The sequence below is a fragment of the Martes martes genome (genome assembly GCF_963455335.1).
Source record: "Martes martes genome assembly, chromosome: 4".
NCBI lineage: Eukaryota > Metazoa > Chordata > Mammalia > Carnivora > Mustelidae > Martes > Martes martes.
In genome coordinates this window covers 151,053,226-151,078,315 of record NC_137891.1, presented here as the reverse complement: position 1 = coordinate 151,078,315, position 25,090 = coordinate 151,053,226, and the positions used below count along the sequence as shown (strand labels likewise).

General features: G+C 36.6%; 1 protein-coding gene across 2 annotated transcripts in view; it reads right to left on the bottom strand.

The window, feature by feature from the left end:
- The window catches only part of EPS15 (epidermal growth factor receptor pathway substrate 15), a 140,986-nt gene that overhangs the window by 19,405 nt on the left and 96,491 nt on the right, over positions 1–25,090 (bottom strand). For both annotated transcript variants that reach the window (XM_080801409.1, XM_080801410.1), the window contains exons 14-21: positions 24,044–24,205; positions 23,419–23,616; positions 16,354–16,557; positions 14,450–14,566; positions 14,147–14,237; positions 11,126–11,161; positions 10,123–10,259; positions 5,068–5,137 (exon numbers count right to left, since the gene is read on the bottom strand). In XM_080801409.1, the coding sequence (XP_080657535.1) occupies positions 5,068–5,137; positions 10,123–10,259; positions 11,126–11,161; positions 14,147–14,237; positions 14,450–14,566; positions 16,354–16,557; positions 23,419–23,616; positions 24,044–24,205 (1,015 nt within the window). The remainder of the gene's footprint in view (positions 1–5,067; positions 5,138–10,122; positions 10,260–11,125; positions 11,162–14,146; positions 14,238–14,449; positions 14,567–16,353; positions 16,558–23,418; positions 23,617–24,043; positions 24,206–25,090) is intronic.

Here is a 25,090-nt window from a genome sequence, read left to right as displayed (position 1 = left end):
GCTACTATACTTGATGATTTCCAAAGTTACTGCTCGTGATTGTTTCAAATAACTCACTTCTTTTCTAATTATTTTTGTTGTTGTTGAAATAAGAGCAGAGTAAGGCTGAAATCTGGAATTATCTCTGCCAACCCCCATGAGTCTTTCATGGATTTTCTATAAGTTTCTTACTAAAATGCTTTATGTTTTTAACATTTTTCAACTGATTATATTCCCTATGCTCTCAGTACCCTTTATGAAATTCTGCGTTCCCAAGAATTTCTTTTTCTTTTTTTTCACTTACATAGTAGGTAAGTAAAGAGGCAGGATAACACAGAGGAAAATCAATGGGCATGGATTGAGATGCAAATAAGTGTCTCTGGAGCTTAGCTTTTCCTTTCATATATTAGGAAATCAGGCTTGATGATAGTTTTCAAATCTTAAATGAAATTCTAATATATGAAACAAGTAAGTGGGACTTCAAAAATTAACACTAAAATCATTTTAAGATTTATTTATTTGAGAGAGAGAGCACTTGGGAGAGGGGCAGAGGGAGAGAGAGAATCCTCAAGCAGACTCCCTACTGAACGTGAAACCCAACAAAGGGTTTGATCCCAAGACCCTGAGAGCATGCCCTGAGCTGAAACCAAGAGCCAGCTGCCCAACTGAGCCTCCTAGGCACCCCAACTCTAAAATCATTCTATGTTCAAATTTATATCATTTACTTACCACAATGACAGTGAAAACAAAGCAATTTTGATTAACACAAATGTTTAAAGTCAGGAGTTAAGCTTATTCTGCAGCTGGTTTTAATTGCTCTATTTGAAAAACAATGCACCCAAAGAAGTAGTTATATGCATTTCTAACCCACTGTTTTTTAACACACTGAGCCACCCAGGCACCCCCAGTTACATGCATTTCTAAACAAGAGGCTTGCAATCTGAGTAGTTTAAAATAATTTTTATCCAGAGGTCTGCACAAAAACCACTTAACCTGATAGTACTTTAAAGCACCAATGCACTATCATATGTTAACATGGTTTGTAACATTTATGAATGCATACATTTAATTAAATTGTTGCAGTTTTTAAAAATTCAAAGACACTTAAAAAACATGAAACAATAATTTGCCAACTCTCTGAAGACCTTTCTGGAAGCTAGTTTTGTGAAAAATAATATGAAAACTCTGGCCATTAGCATGTGTAAGATTCTTTCCACCTCTAACAAAGGCAGCAATCTTAAGTCTGACAGAAAAAAAATCTGTGGCATCACCTTACTACCATTTTTACATTATCAGGATTGGATGAGAAGATAAGGCAAAGGCACCATTAACAGAGTGACTAACAGAATGAGTTCTGAAAAAAGACATGGATTGGACACTGAGCATGGCAACAATTACTACAGCCTTGGGCAAACTGCTTGACCTAAGTCTCATTTTCCTCATCCTTAAAATGAGAACGAATAGTACCTGTCTCTACAACCACTGTAAAGATTAAATGAGGAAAATGCAAAAATGAAGTTTGGATGACTTTATGTGTGTGGCTTTAAAAAAAAATGAAAAAGAATGTTCAGATCTCTGGTATTTCTGAATCTGTGGAAGGTCTGTATAACTCGGCCTCAGACACAACTAATATGTAGACCATCCAACTAAAAAGAGTTTTGGGGGAGTGCCTGGGTGTCCCAGTTGGTTGAGTGACTGACTCTTGGTTTCGGCTCAGGTCATGATCTCAGGGTCATGAGATTGAGACCCACATTGGGCTCCACTCAGCAGGGAGTCTGCCTGAACATTTTCTCCCTCTGGCCCTCCCCCAACTTGTGCATGTACATTTCTCTCCTTCAAGTAAATAAATCTTCTTTAAGAGAGTTTTTGGTTCTAAGATTCTTATTCAAATCAAGACATTAGCTAAATGGCAGACTAGGAAGATACAGATTCTCATTTGTATGTAAGGATTGTTCAACATATGAAAATCAGTCAAAATAATACATTCCATTAATAGAATAAAGGAAAAAACCCACATGATCCTCTTAATTGAAGCAGAAAAAGTGTCTGACAAAATTCAACAATCTTTGATGATAAAAACACTCAGCAAACCAGAAAAAGAAGAAACTACTTCAACATAATCAAGGCCATAGATGAAAAGCCAACAGTGAACATCCTGTTCAATGGTGAGAGACTGAAATTTTTTCTCTAAAATCAGTAACAAGACAATGACACCCACTTTCACTACTCCAATTTATCACAGAAGTTCTACCCAGTGCAACTAGGCAAGGAAAAAAAAAAAAAGCATCCAAATTGAAAGAAGTAAAATTATCTCTGTTGCATACAACATGATCTCACATGTAGAAAACCATAAAATACCACAAAAAAACCTGTTTAGAATAAACAGCAAAGTAGCAGGATACAAAATCAATGCACAAAAATCAGTAGCATGTCTATATATAACAATGAACAATCTGAAAAGGAAATTAAGGTAACAATTTCACTGAAAATAGCATGAAAAAGAATAAAATACTCAAGAATTAACTTAACCAAGGAAGGCATGTAAGCTGACAACTATAAAACATTCTGAAAGAAATGAAAGAAGATACAATTAAATGGAAAGACAACCCACTTCATGGATTGGAAAATGTTAAGACGTTAATACTAACCAAAGCAATCTACAGATTCAAAGCAATCCCTATCAAAATCCCAATGACATTTTTTTGCAGAAATAGAAAATTCACACTAAAATTCAAATGGAATATCAAGGGAATCCGAATAGCCAAAACAAACTTGAAAAAGAATAACAAAGTTACAGGTATCAAACTTACTGATTTCAAAACTTATTACAAAGTTACAGTAATCAAACAGTATGGTACTGGCACAAAGCCAGATATTTACACCAGTGGAATAGAAGAGAGAGTCCAGAAATAAACCCTTGTGTATATAGTCAAATGATTTTCTACAAGGATGCCAAGACCATTGAATGGGGAAAGGTCAAGTCCTTTCAACAAATGGTCTGGGAAAACTGAAAATACACTCTTAAAAGAATGAAGTTGGACTCTTACTTTACCTTACAACAAATATAAAAATTAACTCAAAATGCATCAAAGAACTAAAGCTATAAAACTTTTAGAAGAAAACACAGGGAAAACCCTCATGACATTGGACTTAGCTATACTTTCTTGCAATGACACTAAACGCATAAGCAAAAAAAGAAAAAGTAGATAAACTGGATTTGTGATGGTTGCACAACAAAAGCTACCTTCTGCTTTGAAACCAGTCATGACTTACCCTAAATGGAGGTGATCTCCCTTTCCTTTAAATTTGTGCAGCTTTAATGAACTTCCATGGCACTTAGCATTCCAGTCAAGAGTTAATTACAGTTGACCCTCAACAACGTGGGTATGGAGTGTGTGGAGTCATTTATATGCACATTTTTCTCAATAAATGAAGCACCGTACTGTCAATGTATTTTCCTTATGATTTTCTCAATACTGTTTTCTTTAGCTTACTTTATTGTAAGAATACATATAACATACAAAATATATGTTAACTGACTGTTTACATTATCAGTAAGGCTGTCAGTCAACATCAGGGTATTAGTAAAGGTTTTGGGGAATCAACGGTTATACACAGATAAGCAACAGCATGTTGGGGGAGGGACAGCATCCCTAACCCCCATATTGTTCAAGGGTCACCTGTATAAATATTTTAACTTTTCATTTTATTTTCTTAGCTTATCCTTTCTAATCATACAATATCCCTAGCTATATATTAATTCATCAGCTCAATAATGAGAGCTTAAAAAAAGCACATGTATTTTAAAACTATATTAATTTAACCACTGTTACTACAATAAGCCTTTTAGAAATCTTATTTGCTGTTAATTCTAAGTTTTGGGTTAAATCAATACCCAGCACTACGTTAAATCTGATTTTCTACATACCTGCTTTTTATACTCAATTCCTTTTGTTACTCATATTGGAAGTTAAATTTCAACCTGAAAACAACTCATACTGCTAAATCTCATCTTGTTTTAATTTGTACAATACCAGAAATTTAAACTGTGAGGGCATTTCTACAAATCTTTCTCTATGCTCATAATCCTCAACTTACCATATCAGCAAAATTGTGTACTGAATAACTCACCCTATTTACATCTGGAAAAATAAGGAATCCTGTTATCAGCATGATACCTGAGGTATTCACATGTTTGAGTCTGCTTCCCTCTGATTCCCTGCTCTCCCACACAATAGTTGGTCTGTTTTATTTTTAAATGAATAGTGAGAAAGTTGCAGAAGCTTTCAGACTGTCAGACTTTGGTTTGAATTTCAGCTTCAACTGGTTCAAATCTAGTAAATTGTATAATCTTGCTCAAGTTACTTAAAAGGATAAATGGAAAATTAACTGCCATAAATAAAGTCTGAAGACTGGATGCTAAAGTAACATTTCCATTTTCTCTGTGTTATTAAAAGATCTCACCCACTATTTGTAAAGCTATTATTACCTACTGGAAGCAATCTATAAGTTTAGGCCAAGATCTATAAGAATCATTGCTGACTGTCAAAATGCCAAACACTGCCTTTTAACAAGGAAAAAAAAAAATTTATTGGCTTTACTGGCTAGAGTACATATTCTAGTAAGATTTTTTTTTTTTTAAATGAAGTATAGCTGAGACACAATGTTACATCCGTTTCAGGTGTACAACATAGTGAAGTGACAAGTTTATACATAAGCTTCCCATGAGCATAGCTACCATCTGTCCCCATACAATACAAATTTATAAGACCACTGACTGTATTTCCCATACTGTACCTTTCATTTCCATGATTTATTCATTCCATAACTGGAAACCTGTCTCCTACTCCCCTCTCATAAGATCTTTAACATGAATAATAAATGAGATAAATAAATGATAAGAAAAGTAGAGAGTGATATGCCAACAACTGCCATCATTACTGGTAGATTACAACTTGCTGTAACTACGCAATAATTTTACAGCCTTAATTAAGTAAGCAGGACAATTATATTTGGGAACCAGAAAAAGAAGCTTAAAGAAAAGGGTAACATTTACTATTCAAATAAACTGATCAATTATTTCCTTACCTGAATCACTTGCTGCAACAACAACTGTTCCACCAGGAGCAAAAGGATCGTTGTGCTTCAATGTTTCTACCTAAACAAATTGCACAAAATCATGACTAAGAGAGGCGATATTTCATAGCTGAAACCTCATGGCCACACCAAAGAAAATATTCTTTACAAAATCTAAATTAAGAAATACAAGGCATTGGGGCACCTGGGTGGCTCAGTGGGTTGGGCCTCTGCCTTCGGCTCAGGTCATGATCTCAGGGTCTTGGGATAGAGCCCCGCATCGGGCTCTCTGCTCAGCAGGGAGCCTGCTTCCCCCTGCCCCTGCCAATTCTCTGCCTGCTGCTCTGCCTACTTGTGACCTCTCTGTCAAATAAATACATAAAATCTTTAAAAAAAAAAAAAAAGGAAAGAAATACAAGGCATTAGGAATTAATGATTCCCCTAATGACTTGCAATCTTATTAAACTAAATGACACATACCATTTTCTAATCTTTTATTGGGTAATATAATAGCCATTCAATATGGTATATGAAACACATATAGTTTAACAAGTAACTATCAAATGAACTCCTTTGTTACCACCTTTCAAGAAACTGCCAACACCTGGTAAGTCTTCATGTGCCCCTCTCCAAAAACAATCCCATCCCTCTTCTGTAGAGGTGATTACTACCCTGACTTTGGTGGCATTCATCTCTTTTCTTCATTATTTTGCTACTAGTACAGATACACACTGTTTTAACTTTTTGTATTGAGGTAATTTTAGATTTCTAGAACAGTTGTAAAGATAATACATAGAGTTCTCATATATCCTTCACCCAGGTTCCTCTAATGTTAGTACCTCATATAATCACAGTACATCTATTAAAACTAAGGAATTAACACTGGTACAAAACTATAAACTATAGGCATTATTTGGAATTCACCAGTTTTCAATTAAGGTCCTTCTTCTATTCCAGGATGACATGCTGTATTTAGGATGCATACTATTCTAACTCTTAAATATCCTAGTACTTAATATCAGAAAATGCTAGATTGACTTTCCAGTTATAGCATTCTGCCCATCAGAGGAACATACACAGGTACTCCAGAGGAAGATGGGGGTGGGAGCATGGGGAGAAGTGGAGGGGAGGAAAAGAGGGAAGAAAGGAGGGAGAGAGGGAGGCAGGGAGCTCTGCTAAAAAGATCCTGCTACTTTCAATAATAAACCACATTAAGAATCTGGACCAAGTGGCAAGGGTGAGTGGCTAGAGTGAGGACTTTACCAGAAGCCAAAGAGTTCCACTACAGAACTGTTTTCCTAACTTATTTTGGTTTTTAATCATAGTCAAACAAATTATATACCTAGGAAGAAAAGTGAATTTTCTCTTTCCGGCATCCGGCCCTCTTAAGAGACCAATGAAAGCCTTAGCAGACAGTTACATGAAAGGGGCATAAAAAGGGTTTGGGAACATGAATCTCCTCTGACTCATGGCTATCAATGTCATCTGTATTACAGGCTCTATTTCTAATCATTAAGAAATTCGTTATTAGAATTGAACATCAAATGGTATCACAGTGCTCAATTGATATTCCAAACAAAACAGACAGGACTTATAGTACATTCTCTTTAAAAAAGAGAACCCAGGGATGCCTGGGTGGCTCAGTCGGTTAAATATCTGCCTTCAGCTCAGGTCATGATCCCAGGGTTGTGGGATCAAGTCCCACATCGGGTTCCCTGCTCAGCGGGGAGTCTGCTTCTCCCTCTGCTCCTCACCCAGACCCCCAGCTTGTGCTCTTTCTAGCTCTCTGTCTGAAATAAATAAATATATAAAATCTTTAAAAAAAAAAGACTACTATCAGAAAATAATTAATACTAATGACGTTTTTAGAACTGAAGATGACAGTTATTTTAACTGATGCCAATGATATTATAAAACTAGCATAATCGTTTATATTCTGATCATATCTGCTGAATGAATAAAGAGCAATCAAAGAAAAACATTATGGTGGTCTGTATAGCCAGGTAACTTTGCATGGTTCCTAATGTAATAGTCAAAATACCAGTGTGAGAGATAACCCCTGACATAAGTCACCAATTATTATTGCTTCTTCTCTTGACTTTCAGGGGAAAAACCACCTAACAGGTCTGATTTTTAACAAAAGCTTATAGATTTTAATCACCATCACAGAGAGAAAGACAAAAAGCAGGCCTACATAAGTGTCAGGTTTAATTTCTATTCCTTCCTCATAATACACTGTGCCACCACCTAAAAGATCATTGAGACAGCAGGGGGGAACAGGATGGACTGCTTAGCCTTTGAAAGAATGAGGCCATTAGACTCTATGTCATCTTCAGTTTGATAATTAGGCAATTTAATAGACAAAAGTAATTTTCGTTAACTATAATTCAGGTAGTGTTTTATAGAATTAAGGTTCCAAAATCCTCCTACAAGGTCACCAAATTTATTACTGAAATTCTCTCTCTTCCATATCAGCCATCTACTCCCCACTCTGACTGTATGACTTAGTACCCACACAAGGCTATCATACACTAGCTAGTAAAGTAAGAAATAGCAGTTGTTTTGTTTCACTTTGGTTTTTTAAATTATGTCCCTCTGAAAGCAGAGACTAGCCTTGAGGGAACAGGAAAGACTTTAGGGGAGAGATTCAGATCTAGAAACATAATCAGAGGCCTGTTTGAAAAGAAGGAAGATCACAATACATATGGGCTCTGTAGCTGGGAAGAATTAAGTTTAAATGGACTATAGGACTTAGATTTTGGTCAGATAAACGAAGGTTTGAATTCAGTTCTACCACTTACTATCATTTAACCTCTAAGTCTCATTTATTTTATCTTTAAAATGAGAATGGTAACAAGAGTTTCACAGAAATAGTGTAAAGATGAGATGGGTAACACATGAACAGAGCTTAGCACCATGCCTGGTACATGGAAGAGAGGAGATAAGCAAAGCTATTGTTATATTGCCAATTTGGTTTTTTGTTTGGTTTTTAATGGAGAAATCCAGAGCAGTCAACAAGGGCAATACAGCTTTCACAAACTGGAGAGGAAAGAGAAGTAAATAGGACAAATGGTGGAGAATTTTCATCAGGCAAGAGGAACAGCAGAAATTTGTTTTACTTTTAAATTAGGAAGAGCTGCTTTGGTTTTCTTGCTCTTTAAAGATAAAAGTGGAGAATGAGAGACTAGAATAAGGTAAGAGGAAAAAAATTCAGGTTGCAGACAATTTTAGAAGCGTTTGGCAAATGGGTCCACACTGCAAACTAAGTGTAGGAAAACAGAGTATCCAGTAGCCTGTGGAAACCACAAATATTCAGTTACGGAGGCACTTGCTCACTTTTACACCAATGGAAAATACCAGCTGTTGGCCAAATAGCTCTTTACTGAGTACAGTAGGAAAGCAATTAAAGAATATCAGAATTTATTAACTTTAAAAGAATCAATTACTCTTTTAAGGGAGTATTCTTTTTTTTTTTTTTAAAGATTCTATTTATTTATTTGACAGAAAGAGACATCACAAGTAGGTGGAGAGGCAGGCAGAGAGAGAGAGGAGGAAGCAGGCTCCTCGATGAGCAGAGAGCCCGATGCAGGACTCGATCCTAGGACCCGGGGATCATGACCTGAGCCGAAGGCAGAGGCTTTAACCCACTGAGCCACCCAGGCGCCCCATCTTTTAAGGGAGTATTCTTAATCTAAGAGAATTAAAAGACAAAATTTTTGCTTCAAATGCCCATCAATCAATTGTTCTTGTCTGGGTGAAACATCCTGCTTAACAAAATAATCCTCTAAAAGATAATTATCTAATCTATGATCTCTCTGATATGAGGAATTTGAAAGGCAGGGCAGGGGGGCAGGGAGGGAAAAAATGAAACAAGATGGGGCTGGGGAGGCAGACAAACCATAAGAGACTCTTAATCTCAGGAAACAAACTGAAGGTTCCTGGGGGCTTGGGAGAGGAGGAATAGGGTGGCTGGGTTATGGACACTGGGGAGAGTATGTGCTACAGTGAGCGCTGTGAGTTGTGTAAGACTGATGATTCACCAGACCTGTACCCCTGGGGCAAATAATACATTATATGTTAATTTTTTTTAAAAGCCTCTAAATAAAAAATAAAAACAAACAAATTCTAAAACCATTCATAATTATTGAAATTGGGTAATGGATACATGGAGGTTTCTTCCCTTTTTTTTTTTTTTTAAAGATTTTATTTATTTTTTAGAGAGAAAGAGAGCCGAAGCAGGGGCAGCAGCAGGCAGAGGAGCCAGAACAGGCAGAGGGAGAAGCAGGCTCCCCACTGAGCAAGGAGTCCCATGCGGGACTCAATACCAAGACCCTGGGATCATGACCTGAGCTGAAGGCAGTTGCTTAACCAACTGAGCCACCCAGACGTCCCTACATGGAGGTTTCTTGAAATATCTCATTATATTACTCTATTTTGGGTATGTTTAAATATCCATAATATATTTTCTTTTAAGCCTCCAGACGATAAAGCACTTAGCTGTATGACCTTGGTTACTTCCGAGTCCCAGTGTTCTTATTGTTAAAACAGGGCTAACCAATACCTACTTTGCAAGATTGTGAAGATCACAAAAGAGGGTCTGACATTTAGTAGGAATTTGTATTTCTCTACAAGATTAACATGTATGTGTTATAAAACATATATAAAATGTGTCTATAAGTGATTTTATCTTTCTAAAACATCAATGCTATTTTTAGGTTGATTTTCATTATTTCAATAATGCATAGCACACATTTCTGAAAAGCTTTAAAGACTGGTTAATGGATTTCGAACCATTTATTTTATATATGTCAATGGGATAATATTTGATCCTTATTAAGGATGGACTTGATTTTTAGATGAAATTAAGTTATTCCAGCTAATTACAGGGGCAGATAAAGCTGTGAAATGCCAGTCTGAACCAAAAACTGGATGGAGTGGATGAGACTGACATTTTTACATAGCCCATCAAAAGTAATCTAAAAGAGGATCCTTTCATTACTGTATATTTCAAGAAACTCACCTAGGACGACTGTTATCCGTTTAACAGTTTTTAACCCTCCCACTTACCGAAGTATTACTGCTATTGCTGGCTGCACTGAAAGGGTCAGTACTTGAAGTGGCAAAAGGGTCAGCAGAAGACTGCTTGAAGAAACAGTCAGATGCAAATGGATCTGAACCTTTGAAAGGATCACCTCCAAATGGATCTAAGAAAATACAGCACATATATGAAAGACTGAAAACTACGACACTAAATTTCCTATCACCTGAAGGTGTAATAACTGCCTTAATTAAAACACATTTTGAACTTCTGCAGAATCTAAATTAGATACTTGGCATTATGATTATTGACCATAAAAAAACAGACAGTTGTACCTAAAACAGCTTTAATTAATATTCTTTTTCCTACTTGCTCATCATTTACCCAAAGCAAATCAATAATTCTAATACTTATTACACAAAGATTACTTGTATGCTAGGTTGAAATAATTCCTTTAAACTAGTGATTCTAATTTTAGGGGAGGAGAAATCACAAATTCCTTTGTGATTTTGTTAAAAGATAGTCTCTCCCCTAATAAACTTATTTGGAACAGGTTTGAGAAGCATAACAAATGGTACACAAGACCTGGGAAAGAGTATCTTATCAAGCTTGAGATTTAGTAATTCTTTAAGATGTTTCCTTCCCCCCATTCATATGCTATAATCTTAGGAAAACAAAATGTTCTAAACACTGAAGTAGTATAGATCACTATACTCGTCTACTCCTTGGCTAACAAGGAGAAATCAGTCTAAGTATTATTAAAAGTATCAAAATATAAACACTAATGTAATTTTTTAAAAAAATAAAGCTAATGGTTAATTAAGCAAATTGACAAGAATCTACCAATTTCTCTCTGAAAATGCCAGGCACATACAACCTTTAGTGGGGCCTTTTATCAGTTTAAAAACTGAATAAAAAGAAGTCTACTTCCTGTAACTACCTTATTTTGATCCTTCATTTCTAAATATAACACAAGTTTATAATTAAGCAGAATGAAATTACAGCTAAGTTGGACCTCAATGATATACATACCAATTTTTCCAAAAGGATCATCCTTGAAAGGATCACCTGTGACAAAATAAATAAGCAGAAATCACAATAACAATATTTACTGTTGGGACATCACTACTTAAAGGTAACTTTAAACAGAAGCAAAGTTTCTAAAAGCAAAGTCTATTTGGTTAGCTCTACCTCAAAGTAGATAAAACACTAAATGCCATGCATTTTTAGGAAACATTTAAAATAATAAAGAGTAAAGGCAGAACATCAACATACCTCATAAACGAAGCAATTTTTTTCTAATGACTCCTATTTTTTTTTTAAAGATTTAATTTATTTATGTGAGAAAGAGAGTGCGCACACGAGCAGGGAGAGGGGCAGAGAGAGAAGCAGACTCTCCACCAAGCAGGGAGCCTGATGTGGGGCTCAATCCCAGGACTCTGGGATCATGACCTGAGTCGAAGGCAGATGCTTAACTGGCTGAGCCCAGGAATCCCAGAAGAAGCAAATTTCAACTGGCGCCAACTATACTTACCCCTTGATCACCAGCTGAGGTTACAAATAGAAGGGAAAAGACAGGCACAACAGCAATAATTTTACTAACAGAATTCTCTGCTCCTGATAGAATTCTGAATGGGTATTACCATCACTATTCCAGAAACAAAGACACTGAGCCTTTTTGAAGCAAAAAATAATTCTAGAACTAAAGAGTTCAGAAATAAACCCTTATATTTATGGTCATTTGATTTTTGACAAGAGTGCCAAGAAAGTTCTATAGGTCAAACATAATCTTTTCAACAAATGGTGCTGGGACAACTGGATATCCACATACAAAAGAATAAAGCTAGACCCCCATCTCATACCATAATCCAAAATTAACCAAAAATAGATCAAAGATCTAAATGTAATAGCTAAAACTATAAAACTCTTAGAAGAAAACCTAAGAGTAAATCTTCATGACTTTGGATCTCAGACATGGTATGAAAAGCACAAGTAATGAAAGAAAATATAGAGAAATTGGACTTCATCAAAATTAAGACAACGCAAAATACAAGAAAATATTTGTAAATCACATACTTGATTAGGGACTTGTATTCAGAATATATGAAGAACCTTTATAAGTCAACAAAAAGATGAACAATAAAAAATGGTCAAGTTCTTTGAATGAACATTTCTCCAAAGAAGTTATACAAATGCCCAATAAGGACATAGAAAGATGCTCCACAAAAGGTATTTGCAAAGGACATACCCAGTAAGGGGTTAGTATCCAAAATATATAAAGAACTTATAAAACTCAACACCCAAAAAACAAATAATCCAATTAAAAGGTGGGCAGGGAGTGCTCGCTTCGGCAGCACATATACTAAAATTGGAACGATACAGAGAAGATTAGCATGGCCCCTGCGCAAGGATGACACGTAAAAGGTGGGCAGGGATTCCTGAGTGGCTCAATCAGTTAAGCATCTGACTTTGGCTTATGTCATGATTTCAGGGTCCTGGGATCGAGCCCCGCATAGGGCTCTCTGCTCAGCAGGGAACCTGTTTCCTCCTCTCTCTCTCTCTGCCTGTCTCTCTGCCTACTTGTGATCTCTGTCTGTCCAATAAATAACTAAAAAAAAAATAAAAAAAATAAAATCTTTAAAAAAAAAAGTGGGCAAGACATGAATAGACATTTTTCCAAAGAAGATATAGAGATGGCCAAAAGACATGTAAAAAGATGTTCAACATCACTCATCATCATGGAAATGCACATCAAAACTACAATGAGATAATGCTTCACACCTGTCAGAACGGCTAAAATTAACAACACAAGAAACAACAGGTGTTGACAAGGATGCAGAGAAAGAAGAACCCTCTTGCACTGCTGGTGGGAAAGCAAACTGGTACAGCTACTCTGGAAAACAGTACGGAGGTTCCTCAAAAAGTTAAAAATAGAACTACCCTATATCAAGCAACTGCACTACTAGGTATTTACCCAAAGAATACAAAAATACTAATGTGAAGGGATACATGCTCCTCAATGCTTACAGCAGCATTATCTACAATAGCCAAATTACGGAAACGGACCAAATATTCATCAACTGATGAATGGATACAGAAGAGGCAGTATATGTATGCATATATACAGATATGAAATACATATATACATGAAATCTTCTTATTTCCAACAACATGGATGGAACTAGAGAGTATTACGCTAAGCGAAATAAGTCAGAGAAAGACAAATACCATATGATTACACTCATATGTGGAATTTAAGAAACAAAACAAATGATCCTGGGGGAAAAAGAGAAAGAGGCAACAAACCAAGAAACAGACTCAACTACAGAGAAGAAACTGGTGGTTATCGGAGGGGAGGTGGGGTGGGGGGAGTGTTAAATGGGTGATGGACATTAAGGAGGGCACGTCTTGTGACAAGCACCAGGTGTTGTATGTAAGTGATGAATCACTAAATTCTACTCCTGAAACAAACATTATACTGTATGTTAACTGACTGGAATGTAAATAAAAACTTAGAGAAAAAAAAATAAAACTGTTATAAACTGACATATCAGTTTCACAAACTGATTTGGAATAAACAAAATGCAAAAAGAGTTTTGACACCAGTGGTATTTAACACAGTTTACACTGACATCAGGTATTTCAATTTACTAAACTCCTATTTCTTCAAAAAGACTATAGGCACCTTAAGGGCAGGGGTCTAGGTTCTAACTGCTATAGATTCCACTGTTTTAAAAGCCTGGTGTTGGCACTCTGGTAAAAAATTGCTGGTTGACTTAAGAGTACCTAGTCTCCTCTCCTAGTTCATAATACCTTTCTTTTGGTCCTTATTCTGAAGAAGAAACATGCTCTTAATCAGGGGCTCCGTCCCAGGAGTTTGTTGCCTGATGTGGACAAATACCAGCAAATATAAGCATATCACATCTCTACACCCCTCTACATTTGCTGTAACAAGTAGGATCTTAAAACTGAGCCCTAATTCCTATATAGTTACATGAAAAAGACTTTTTTTTTTTTTTGGTAAATCCATAATATAAAAATAAGAGTACTTACTGCCAACAAAAGGATCAGACTGGAAAAAATCCAAGTTTGTATCTGCAACAGGATCTGTCAGTGAACTTGATTCTTCATTAAATGGATCTCCCTAAAAATAATTTTAAATTAAAAAGTATTATTTTAGAAACCAGATTTAAGATGTAACATTTTAAAATAAAATAACATGCTTTGAAAAAATAACAAATATTTCTGTAGTCATAAAGTTCACTTAATACCTTTTTCTTTCCTTAGCCTACAACAGTGTAAAACTCATCTAGGAAAACCTATAACAAGAACATTTACATATAAAATTATTTTTACCTCTTTTGAATGTCTGTCACTATTAAATTCAGGACAAACTTTCTCATGAACAGCTGTAGTTGCCACTTCATTATCATCAGTCACACCAGAAGGCAGTATTTCAGGACTACTTCTTGCCTACAAAATATTAATGTTACATGGACTAACGATGTATTTTCTACTTGGCAGAGGAAACTGACAAAGGGTAACAAAAAATTGCTAAAAATACAGAAGACAAGCAGAATGTATTCATTAAATGAGTTCTTCTCTTAAAATCTTTCTTAGGAAAACGGTATCATTAAGCATCAAAGCCACTCAGGCCAGAAAACGTAAACCACTTAACCACTTCCCTCATGTCATTTCCCAGCTAGTCTCCAAGTCTTGCTGAGTTCACCTCCTACCTCCTTCTCAAATCCATTCCTTTCTTTCCTCATTGTCACTATCATCCATTTATAGTACCATCCTTCTGCTCCAGAGTAACCTTCTAACTGCCTTCTTGCCTCCAATATGTGCCCTTCCAACTGATCCTTCTTGTAGTAGCTAAAGGAATAGATCTAAAATATGAATCTGATCGGGGCTCTTCTGGTTAAAGGTCCTTCAATGGCTTCCCCTTTCTTTCTGGATTTAGACCAGTAGGTAATAGGGCTTAAGAAGTGGCAGGGGAAATCTTCATTTCATACCACACTATATCCTTGAAGGATAGCTTTTTGTATTTAAAAGAACAGTGTATAATGTATCCAAGACTGCAACACCTAAATACAAATCAAGTTTGTTAATTTTATGTCTTTAGTATCTCTCACACTTGTATTCTTCTCATCATCCCTCCTATTACTGCTTCAGTTTAGGCTAAAACAATCTCACACAGATCATTCCAGTAGTCTCTTAACATATCTCCGTGCACCCAGTCCTACTCTCAAATCCATTTTTTATATTTTTCTAAAAGGTAAATGCAATTATGTCACAACTTGCTTAAAATTCTTCAATGGCTACTCACCACAGTAAGATAAATCCCCCAATGCTTCAAAATGAATCCAAATTTCTTACTCTCTGTCCCTTTCTGACCCAAAAGTAGTCATTTTTATCCAGGGGGCACCTCAAAATCACCCACAGAATTTTTTGTAAAAATACAGGTACATGGCACCATCCCAGAAACTCTAGCTCAGCAAGTTTGTAATGGGGTGCAGACATCTATATTTTACGTAAGACGTAATGCAGGGAGCCACTGTAAGAGAGCGTCATTTCCTACTAATACTCCCCCCACCATCACAAGATATCCTTTGAGAACTTCTTATGACCCTGTGCAGCATGTTTCTCCCATCTCATACCTATGCAAATGCTGTTTTCTCTGCCAGGAATGTACCACCTTCTTCTTTGCTTAACACTTCTTATTCTGAAGCTCACCTATAAAGCTTTCTCTATACAATCTTGAGCCCCCTCCAAGTTGTCCTCCCTGACTATCACAGCCCTTCACAGTGTTACACTGCTAGACTGTATGCTGCTTAAAGGCAGGGTTACAGTCTTTTGTCTCTGTAGCTCTCACATATAACAGCAGCACTGCTGTGTGCTCTCTAAGTAACTAGTAAATAAATGTCCTCAACATTATGAAATAAAGAATTACTTTCAGCATTGGGTGAGAATATTTAAAAAAAAATGTTTTAAAAAGTTACTATCTATAGAGCTACTGTTTTGAAAACATGCTTCATAATAAATGGATTGGTTAAAATCACATTTTTACACTAGTTAAAAGTGTCAGAACTATTGGATCAGAGTACCTACTCTCTCCCTCTGGGGAAAAAAAATCAACTGTCCTCAGATGAGGCAAGGTTCCATATTTACATTAAGTATGATGTCAACAAAAACTCTGAGCCGAATTAATTTTTTTCTTCTGAAATTGGTTATGAAGGTTATAGAACAGTTAGACTCACTGGAGACTCCTGGTGTATGGGCTCTGACTCCAAGATGCCTTGGCTGTCAGCATGCTCATTAAGGTTAGCTGTTTCACTGCTGCTGGTGCTGAGGCTGCAATAATCTGTAGCACCATTTATAAGAATGCTGTGTGGGCTACTGCACCAATTTAATTGATTATTATGGTTTTCCAGCTCTTTCATTTCCATCAGCTTCATTTGCATCTGTCAACACAAAGTAGAAAGACAAACAGAATTTATTACTAGAACACAAAACATAAAAATAGCAACATCCTTGGATTCAAAGATAAGTTTGCTTCCATTAAGGAGAATCCTCTGGGAATGCAGCACGATTTAGAGAGATTTCAGTAATCCATCCCAGTAAGTTTTCTTGACATTACAGTATACATGGATTTGCTTTTGCACATCTTTTTAAAGCTCCAAGAATTGTGATTCAAATATTTACATCTTGGTATCCTTTAGGGATAACTGGAAAAAGGGTCAGAGTATTGGGGAAAAGATGGCAAAGTAACAGAACAAGAGGAGATTTTGTGATGAAGCTCTGGAGGAAAAAAAAAAAAAAAGGAAGTCTGGGGAGAGAACACAAGGATTTAGAGCCATCCATACTTCTATTGGGAAGGAGAAGAGTGAAGACTAAGGTAAAAGGAGCTACTGTCCTATGCTCCATCCAGCATTATTTATTAATGGGCTAGAGCCCTAGGAGTGGTCTCTAAAAGCTGTTCTAAACAGTTAAATAAAGGACAAAGTATTTTGGATCCCAGTATCCAAGTGACTTTATATTCCTGGAACAACAGAGGGAAAGAGAGGCAGAATTGAATAAACTGTAATATATATTAAAAGAAAAATATTGGGCCCAGAGGCAGGGAAAAAATGATGCTTATTGATACTAACATCTGTAATAAAGAAAAATTAATAAATATCTCAAAGAAACTGAAGAGAGGGCAAAATCAAAATATGTTTCCTAGTGAAAAAGAGTAATGAATGGAATTTTACTGAACAGTTTCCATTTTTCGTAAAATATATTTTTTTCATTACACTGGAATTCCCTTTATTTATTAGCATGCTGTGTTTTCTGGACATTTCATAAATCAAGGCTCAGTTCCCCTAATCTTATTTTCTGCATAAGGTTTTTAACTTGCTCATTTTAGAATCTGTAATTCACCACCGATCTTTTCAGGGCCATAACCTGGGAAAAGAACACTATATTCAACTGGGAAAACAGATGTCAGTCAATCTCTGTCACTTTCTAGTCAAGTGATCTTAGTTTTTTGTTTTTTTTTTTTAAAGAATTTATTTGTCAGAGAGAGAGAGAGCGCGCGCGCGCGAGCACAGGCAGACAGAGTGGCAGGCAGAGGCAGACGGAGAAGCAGGCTCCCTGCAGAGCAAGGAGCCCAATGTGGGACTCGATCGCAGGACCCTGGGATCATGACCTGAGCTGAAGGCAGCCGCTTAACCAACTGAGCCACCCAGGCGTCCCTCAAGTGATCTTAGTTAAAGTAACCTCTTCAAGCCTTTATTTCTTAATGCATAAAGAGCTTTCTCCACAGATGATTAAATGAGGCAAACATATATCTGAAAGAACTCTGTAAAATGTAAAGGTTTGTATAAATAATGGACAATGTCTATAAAAGTGCCTAGCGCACTGCATTTCTCACTATTGTACCAATTAAGTTTCCCTGTTTCTTTTCTACTAATTCACTCCGTTTTTAAAAAGCTGAAGACCTTGAGTTCTTTGAGGGTAGGAACCACAACTTTTGCTATCAACTTGGTACTGCCAACATCTACCACAATGATGTATATACTATAGTGCTTAATTTATGTTTACTGAGTGGACATAGTATTGTGCTTATAAATTTAAACCATGGATATTAGTAAGCATTTGTATCTATCACACTGCACTGTATTTAGAATTTAAACAATCCACAATACTACATATCTGTAATACACAGCATGTGCCTTGTATATTCCTAGTGATATTAAGTTGTGGCTTATAAAACATTTTTTTTTACATTATTCTATGGAAAGAAATAGATTTTACATCCTAACCCAGTAAATACATGTATTTATTTGGCTAGGTCTCTCTGTGTGTATATACACACATAAACACATATGTGCAATATAGACACATTCATCCATATGTATAATTCATATGCACATACATATGTATATACAGTTGTGAAAAAGTTTCATGAAGTAATATGTATCCCTATTCCATGTAATGCACCATCATATTTCCTATTCTGTCTTATTTCATTCTTATTTTTCGTATACAAAGTATGTCTTTATTTTTTCTAAACAAAAAACAACTTGTACAGGTATACATATGAATGCACAGGCACACACAGAGAGGTGCAACCATGTACAGACAGAATTCTAAAAAGATACCATGCTGCAAATACTGTTTTTCTCCAGGAAGTAGAACTGTCAGACTTTTTACTTTCTATTTTAAAAATATACATAGTGTAGTACTCCATTACTACCAACAGTTAACTCAATTTTTTTATATATGAAAAACTTGCAATGTATATTAGGAAAACAAATGTGCATGTATGAAACACTTTTACACTTTTACACTTTTACACTTTTACACACTTTTTTTTTTTTTAAAAAAAACTCAATTTTTTTATATATGAAAAACTTGCAATGTATATTAGGAAAACAAATGTGCATGTATGAAACATGTATGGAGAAAATAATTTTATGTTTTATGGATAAGGCAGTGTTTCTCACTGAGTTAGGCACAATCACTGACTATATTGGCCAGGGAGATGTTTTCTGTGGGGACCAGAAGCAGAGCTCCCCTCTTGTCCATCTGCTTCAGGGCTGCGCAGTGTCTCCTATTTTCCCAGTCATGGCCCTTCTTACTTTTTTCTTGTCCCTGACTGAACCTATGAAGCTCACAAAATGATCTTAACACCGAGGGCCACATGCATTTGAAGAACAGTAAGATGATGTTTACTCACTTCTAGTTACCAGTATGTCAAGCTGGGTCAGCTCATGGAGTCCCAAATAACTAACATTTTGGTAGTCAGCAGCACCAAAGACTCAAAAGCTCTGAACAATCCAGAACACTCCTGTCTTAATTCATTTTTTTTTAAAGATTTTATTTATTTATTTGACAAGTAGGCAGAGAGGCAGGCAGAGAGAGAGGAGGAAGCAGGCTCCCCGCTGAGCAGAGAGCCCGATGCGGGGCTCAATGCCAGGACCCTGGGATCATGACCTGAGCCGAAGGCAGAGGTTCAACCCACTGAGCCACCCAGGCACCCCTCTTAATTTGTTTTTAAAAAAATTTTTATCATGACCATTAAAATAATTTCAATATCCACTAAACCCTGACAGTCTAAAATTTAAAACCTTAACACTAAAATAATAACCATTATGTAGATGAAGCAGTATGTGGAAATACTTGCTTATCAAAGAGTACTATTCAAGACAACTTATTTCTTACAGTTACTTCTGAGACAATAGAATCTTGAACAAAACTGGATCTTCCTGTGCCTGGCCCTCTCACACACCTGTCACTTAGCCTGTCTTCTTCCTTAGTCTCTGCATAAGCTTGGAGGATATAGAAAAAAGAAATTACGAAACTGACACAAGTTCTTCACAAACTGTGCAAGAGAAATGCAATAAATTATCACAATGCCAGAAACATTTGGATAAAAACAGTATATACAGGGCGCCTGGGTGGCTCAGTGGGTTAAAGCCTCTGCCTTCGGCTCAGGTCACGATCCCAGGGTCCTGGAATCGAGCCCCACATTGGGCTCTCTGCTCAGCAGGGAGCCTCCTTCCCCCTCTCTCTCTGCCTGCTTCTCTGCCTACTTGTGATCTCTGTCTGTCAAATAAATAAATAAAATCTTACCAAAAAAACCCCACAAAACAGTATATACTGTGTTAGTAAGATACACAGAATTAAAGCCGAAGGTTTTTTACTTTTTCTTACCATAAATATAAGGTAAGAAGTATAAATGAAAATTTGGCAAGTCAGAAATTTGTCCTAAGTTATTCCTTTTTCCAGAAAAGCTGTACTTTAGCTTTAAAGAGCAATTAAAGTTTCAGGGTAATTTACAGTTTGGATTTTCATCTTTTAATAGGCCCACAGGAAAATACTGCCCTCTGTGGGAAAGACACACAAGTCACTAAGTCAAATGTAAGAAATCAGTATGTTTATTCTTTTTTTGTGTGTCTGTGGCTGATTTATTTACTTATTTATTTACTTTCCTAAATAAATTCTACACCCAACGTGGGGCTTGAACTTACAACCCCAAGATCAAGAGTAAATGTGTTACTGACTGAGCCAGCCAGGTCCCCCTGGTATGTTTGTTCTTAAGGTTTGAGATCAGATGCAAGAATATAAAATAATTCCTTCCACAGATAGCAAATATTATCTGGCACACTTGGCAGTATAGTTTGCTGAGATTATTTTCCTTGCTCAGAAACACTTTTATTTTCTAATGATAATTTTATAATATCCAGAATCTTTTCTACTTTTCTCATTTATGTTCCTTCCTTTGAAAGAAATTCCCTTTCAAAAAACTTAAAGAAAATGAAGAGACAAGCCAGATACTGGGAGAAATTATTTGCAAATCAAATATCTGATAAGGAACTTATATCCAGGAGATATTTTTTAAAAACTTTTGTAATTTAATAATAATTAGACAATACTTTTTTTTAAAATGGGAAAAAGATTTACACAGACATTTTATCCAAGAGGATATACAAATAGATAATAAGCACATGAAAAGATATTCAATATTACTAGTTGTTAGAAAAATAGAAATTAGAAACTATGAGATACCACTTCACACCCACTAGAATGACTAAAATTAGTTAGGTGGACAATAAAGTATTGGTAAGATTGTGAAGAAACTGGAACCCTCATATACTGCCAATGGGAATGTGAAATGGTATAGCGACTTTGGACAACAGTTTGGCAATTTAAAGTTAAAAAAAAAATTTAAACATAACTTCACAACATAATCAACTATTCCATACTCCCCTCAAATGAAAACACATGTCCACACAAAGAATTATATGCAAATTTTCATAGCAGCATTATTCATAATAGCCAACAAGTAGAAAGATTCCAAATGCCCATTAATCAGTGAGCGAATAAACAAAATACTTTATAAGTATACAACGAAATACAGTGTTGATATATGCTACAAAACAGGTGAACCTCAAAAACATTATGCTTGTGAAGGAAATCTCAAGAAAAAGACTACGAAGTGTCTGATTTCATCTACATGAAGTGCTCAGAAAAGGCAAACATACAGAAGGAGAAAGCAGACCAGTAGTTACCTAGGGGCAGAAGCTGGGACTCACTACAAATGGGTGCAAGGAGTGTTTTAGGAGTGACAGAAATGTTCTAAAAGTGGATTGTGATGTCTGAACAACTCTAAGTTTACTGAAAATCGCTGAATTGCATCCTTAAAACCTATAAATCTTATGGTATATAAATTATTTATTAAAAAATTTTTAAGTAAACTCAAAGAAGAAAATTATTTTAAAGAATATTCATTCATGGGCGCCTGGGTGGCTCAGTGGGTTAATAAGCCTCTGCCTTCAGCTCAGGTCATGATCTCAGGGTCCTGGGATGGAGCCCTGTATCGGGCTCTCTGCTCAGCAGGGAGTCTGCTCTCCCCCCACCCCGCCTGCCTGCCTCTCTACCTACTTGTGATCTTTCTCTCTCTGTCAAATAAATAAATAAAATCTTAAAAAAAAATATTCATTCAGCTGGTAGCATTCCCACTAAGACAGCCTTCTTTTGGGTTACCTGTTTATTGAGTACCTACACTGGGATAAGAACTGTGCTAAATGATAAGAGAGAAAAAAATGTTCCTAGTTCAAAAAGCTCAGTCTGCTGAGGGAGACAGACACTATAAACAAATATGCAGGGGAAAATGTTACTATTGCCATAATAGAAGTAGAGTCCAATATAGAAAGGGTTCAGAAAATGCTGTAAAGCAGTAAGAAGTTAAGCCATGTCTTACAAGATGAGTGAGTAGGTATTCACCTGTGAGATAAGAGAGGGGAAGAAAGGGGGCACCTGGGTGGCTCGGTGGGTTAAAGCCTCTGCCTTCGGCTCAGGTCATAATCCCAGGGTCCTGGGATCGAGCCTCGCATCAGGCTCTCTGCTCAGCAGGGAGCCTGCTTCCCTCTCTGTCTCTGCCTGCCTCTCTGCCTACTTGTGACCTCTGTCAAATAAATCTTAAAAAAAAAAAAGAGAGGGGAAGAAAGCCTAACAAGGGGTAGGATTTTGTTACACATAATAATTAACTGAGAACATGGGACTACATGTTAGAAGATCTGGATTCTAGGCTGTGGCTCTTTCAAAGGCGATGTTAACCACAGGTAAATAAGTTGCCTAACCTTCCTTGGCTTCAGTTTGTTCAAATTCGAAATGAAAGGAATGAGCTACACCATCTCTCTCCTCCTAACCATCTTACTATCATTCTATAAAATATTATTCTCCATTTAGGTTAGCCTAGAAATGACAAAGCAAAAGATCTATACTGTGGACCCACATAACAAAGCATTTTTATCTATATAAAGAACAATTTCCTAATTAAAATAATAAAGGTCTCCAAATAAGCTAAGGTTTGGGGGGGGTGTTTACATAAAAATAAACACTTGGAGAGCATTTATGTACCAAACAATGCTTAACTGTCTCACAGTATTTAATCCTTTACATTTATTTTATTTAATCCTTACAGCAGACGTAAAAGGTAGAGGGACTGTTAATTCTCCAATTTTTTTTTTAATTCTCCAATTTTAAAGATGAGGAATCTGATACTAAGATGATTCAGGCAGTAAGTGGCAGAGCCAGAACTTGAACCTAAACCATACATCTACAAAACCCATACCCTTAGCCATACTCCAGTGATAATAACCAGATGTACAAGATGTATGACAATTTTAACTTACGACAGGCAACAAGAAACCTACTTGTATAAAAAAAGTAACAGACTAGGCAGAGGGAAAAGAACACAAATTGAGAAAGTATTATTTACTAAGAGGATACGGTAGAGCCCCATTTGAGCATGTCTCATTGCCACAAAGACTTACTGAACTGATTTCCTGTTGTGAATCTTGCAGGTGCTGCTGAAGAGGTCCTAGCTGAGCCTTCCCTGACTCCACACTCTCCTCCAATTCTGCTGTTTCTTGCTGTAGGCGACTAAGCTCTTCCCTAGCTTTGGCCAGCTCTTCCTCGTAAGTAGAGATCTGTGATTCTTGACTAGTTAATTCAGCTTTCAGGGATGAGATCTGTAACATGGGAGTAAATGACAAGAAAGGGGGATTTAAAAAAAAAAAAAAAGAGTTGTCATTAAAATGCTCCATAATGCAAATATGTTTATTTGTTCAGTTTACTATTTCAGTAGGGTTTGGGGTTTTTTTGAAGTATGTATTTTTGGTAGAAAAGGGCAATCAGGAAATAAATAGAGGGACTTGAAAGTATAGGTACCACACTTTCAGCTAAAATTTGGAAAATAATCGGAGTGCCTGGGTGGCTCAGTCAGTTAAAATCTGGAAAAGCAGTACAGTAAGTGCCCTCTTTCCCCAAAAAAGGACCTATAGTTTCTGGATGAACAGTGCTCCAACTCCTTTATGTGCCCCCAACTGTTGACTAGATTGCTACCTAACGACAAAAGCAGCAACAACAAGCAAAGAATGTTTCCACCCTAGACTTTACCAGCTGGGCCTCCTCAGCGCATTTCTTTCTAACTTCCTTCAGTTGCTCCTCCAGCTGGGATTTCTGCTCATCCAGTCCATCAAGGAGTTCCTGTACGTGCTGTTTCTGGGCCTGTAGTTTTTGTAGATTAGTATTCTCCCTTTGAACTTCATCTTGCAGATCCTGAAATACAAGAAAACTAACATTTATTATCTTTGGAGAGTGGGGAAGGTTATCAATTTTTAAAACCCCATCTTAAGAGAATACAAAGTCTTATTAAATATATTGTGTTGGTAGATTGGAGGAATCCCAGCTTTAAATACTATCTTTACTTCAGGATTTCCTCCCTAGACTCCAGATTTTAAAATCCAATTTGCTTACTCAAACCTATCTTTGGATGTCTGATGAGCTTCTCGAACATGTCAAAAACAGAACTCCTGGTATTTCCCCCCCAAATCTGCTTTATCCTCATTCTTCTCCCTCTTAATTTCTACAGCCAAAAAATCTAGCATGTTGACTCTTCTCTTTCTCTCGCATCTCATCTCCAATCTGTCAGCAAATTTTATTGCTTCTTCCTTCAAAACATATTCAAAATCTGACCACTTTTTTCCTCAACCTTGGTCCAAGTCACTGTTCTCTCTCGGATTTCTGCCTTCTAACTGGTTTCTCTGCTTCCACCCAGGCTACCTACAGTTTATTTTCAGCCCAGCAGCCACTGAAAAAAAATCCTCTGTCAGATGAGTCACTTCTCTATACAAAATTCGGCACTGATTCCCCATTTCCCTTACTGTAAATACCAAAGCCCTCACAATGGCCCTGCAACTCCCAACTTCATTTCCTACTGCACTCTCCCTTGCTCAGTCACTCTGGCCTCACTGCTGCTCCTCAAACATGCCAGACAGGCTCCTTTCTCAGGATCTTCCATTGATTATCCCTTCTTCCTAGAAAAAGGTCTTTTCCCCAGGTATCCATATGGCTCAAACCCTCATCTCTTCCAAGTCTTTGCTCAACTATAACCTTCTCACAGTGAGGCCTTCCTCACCAGCACCATTACCAACACCTCCCTCC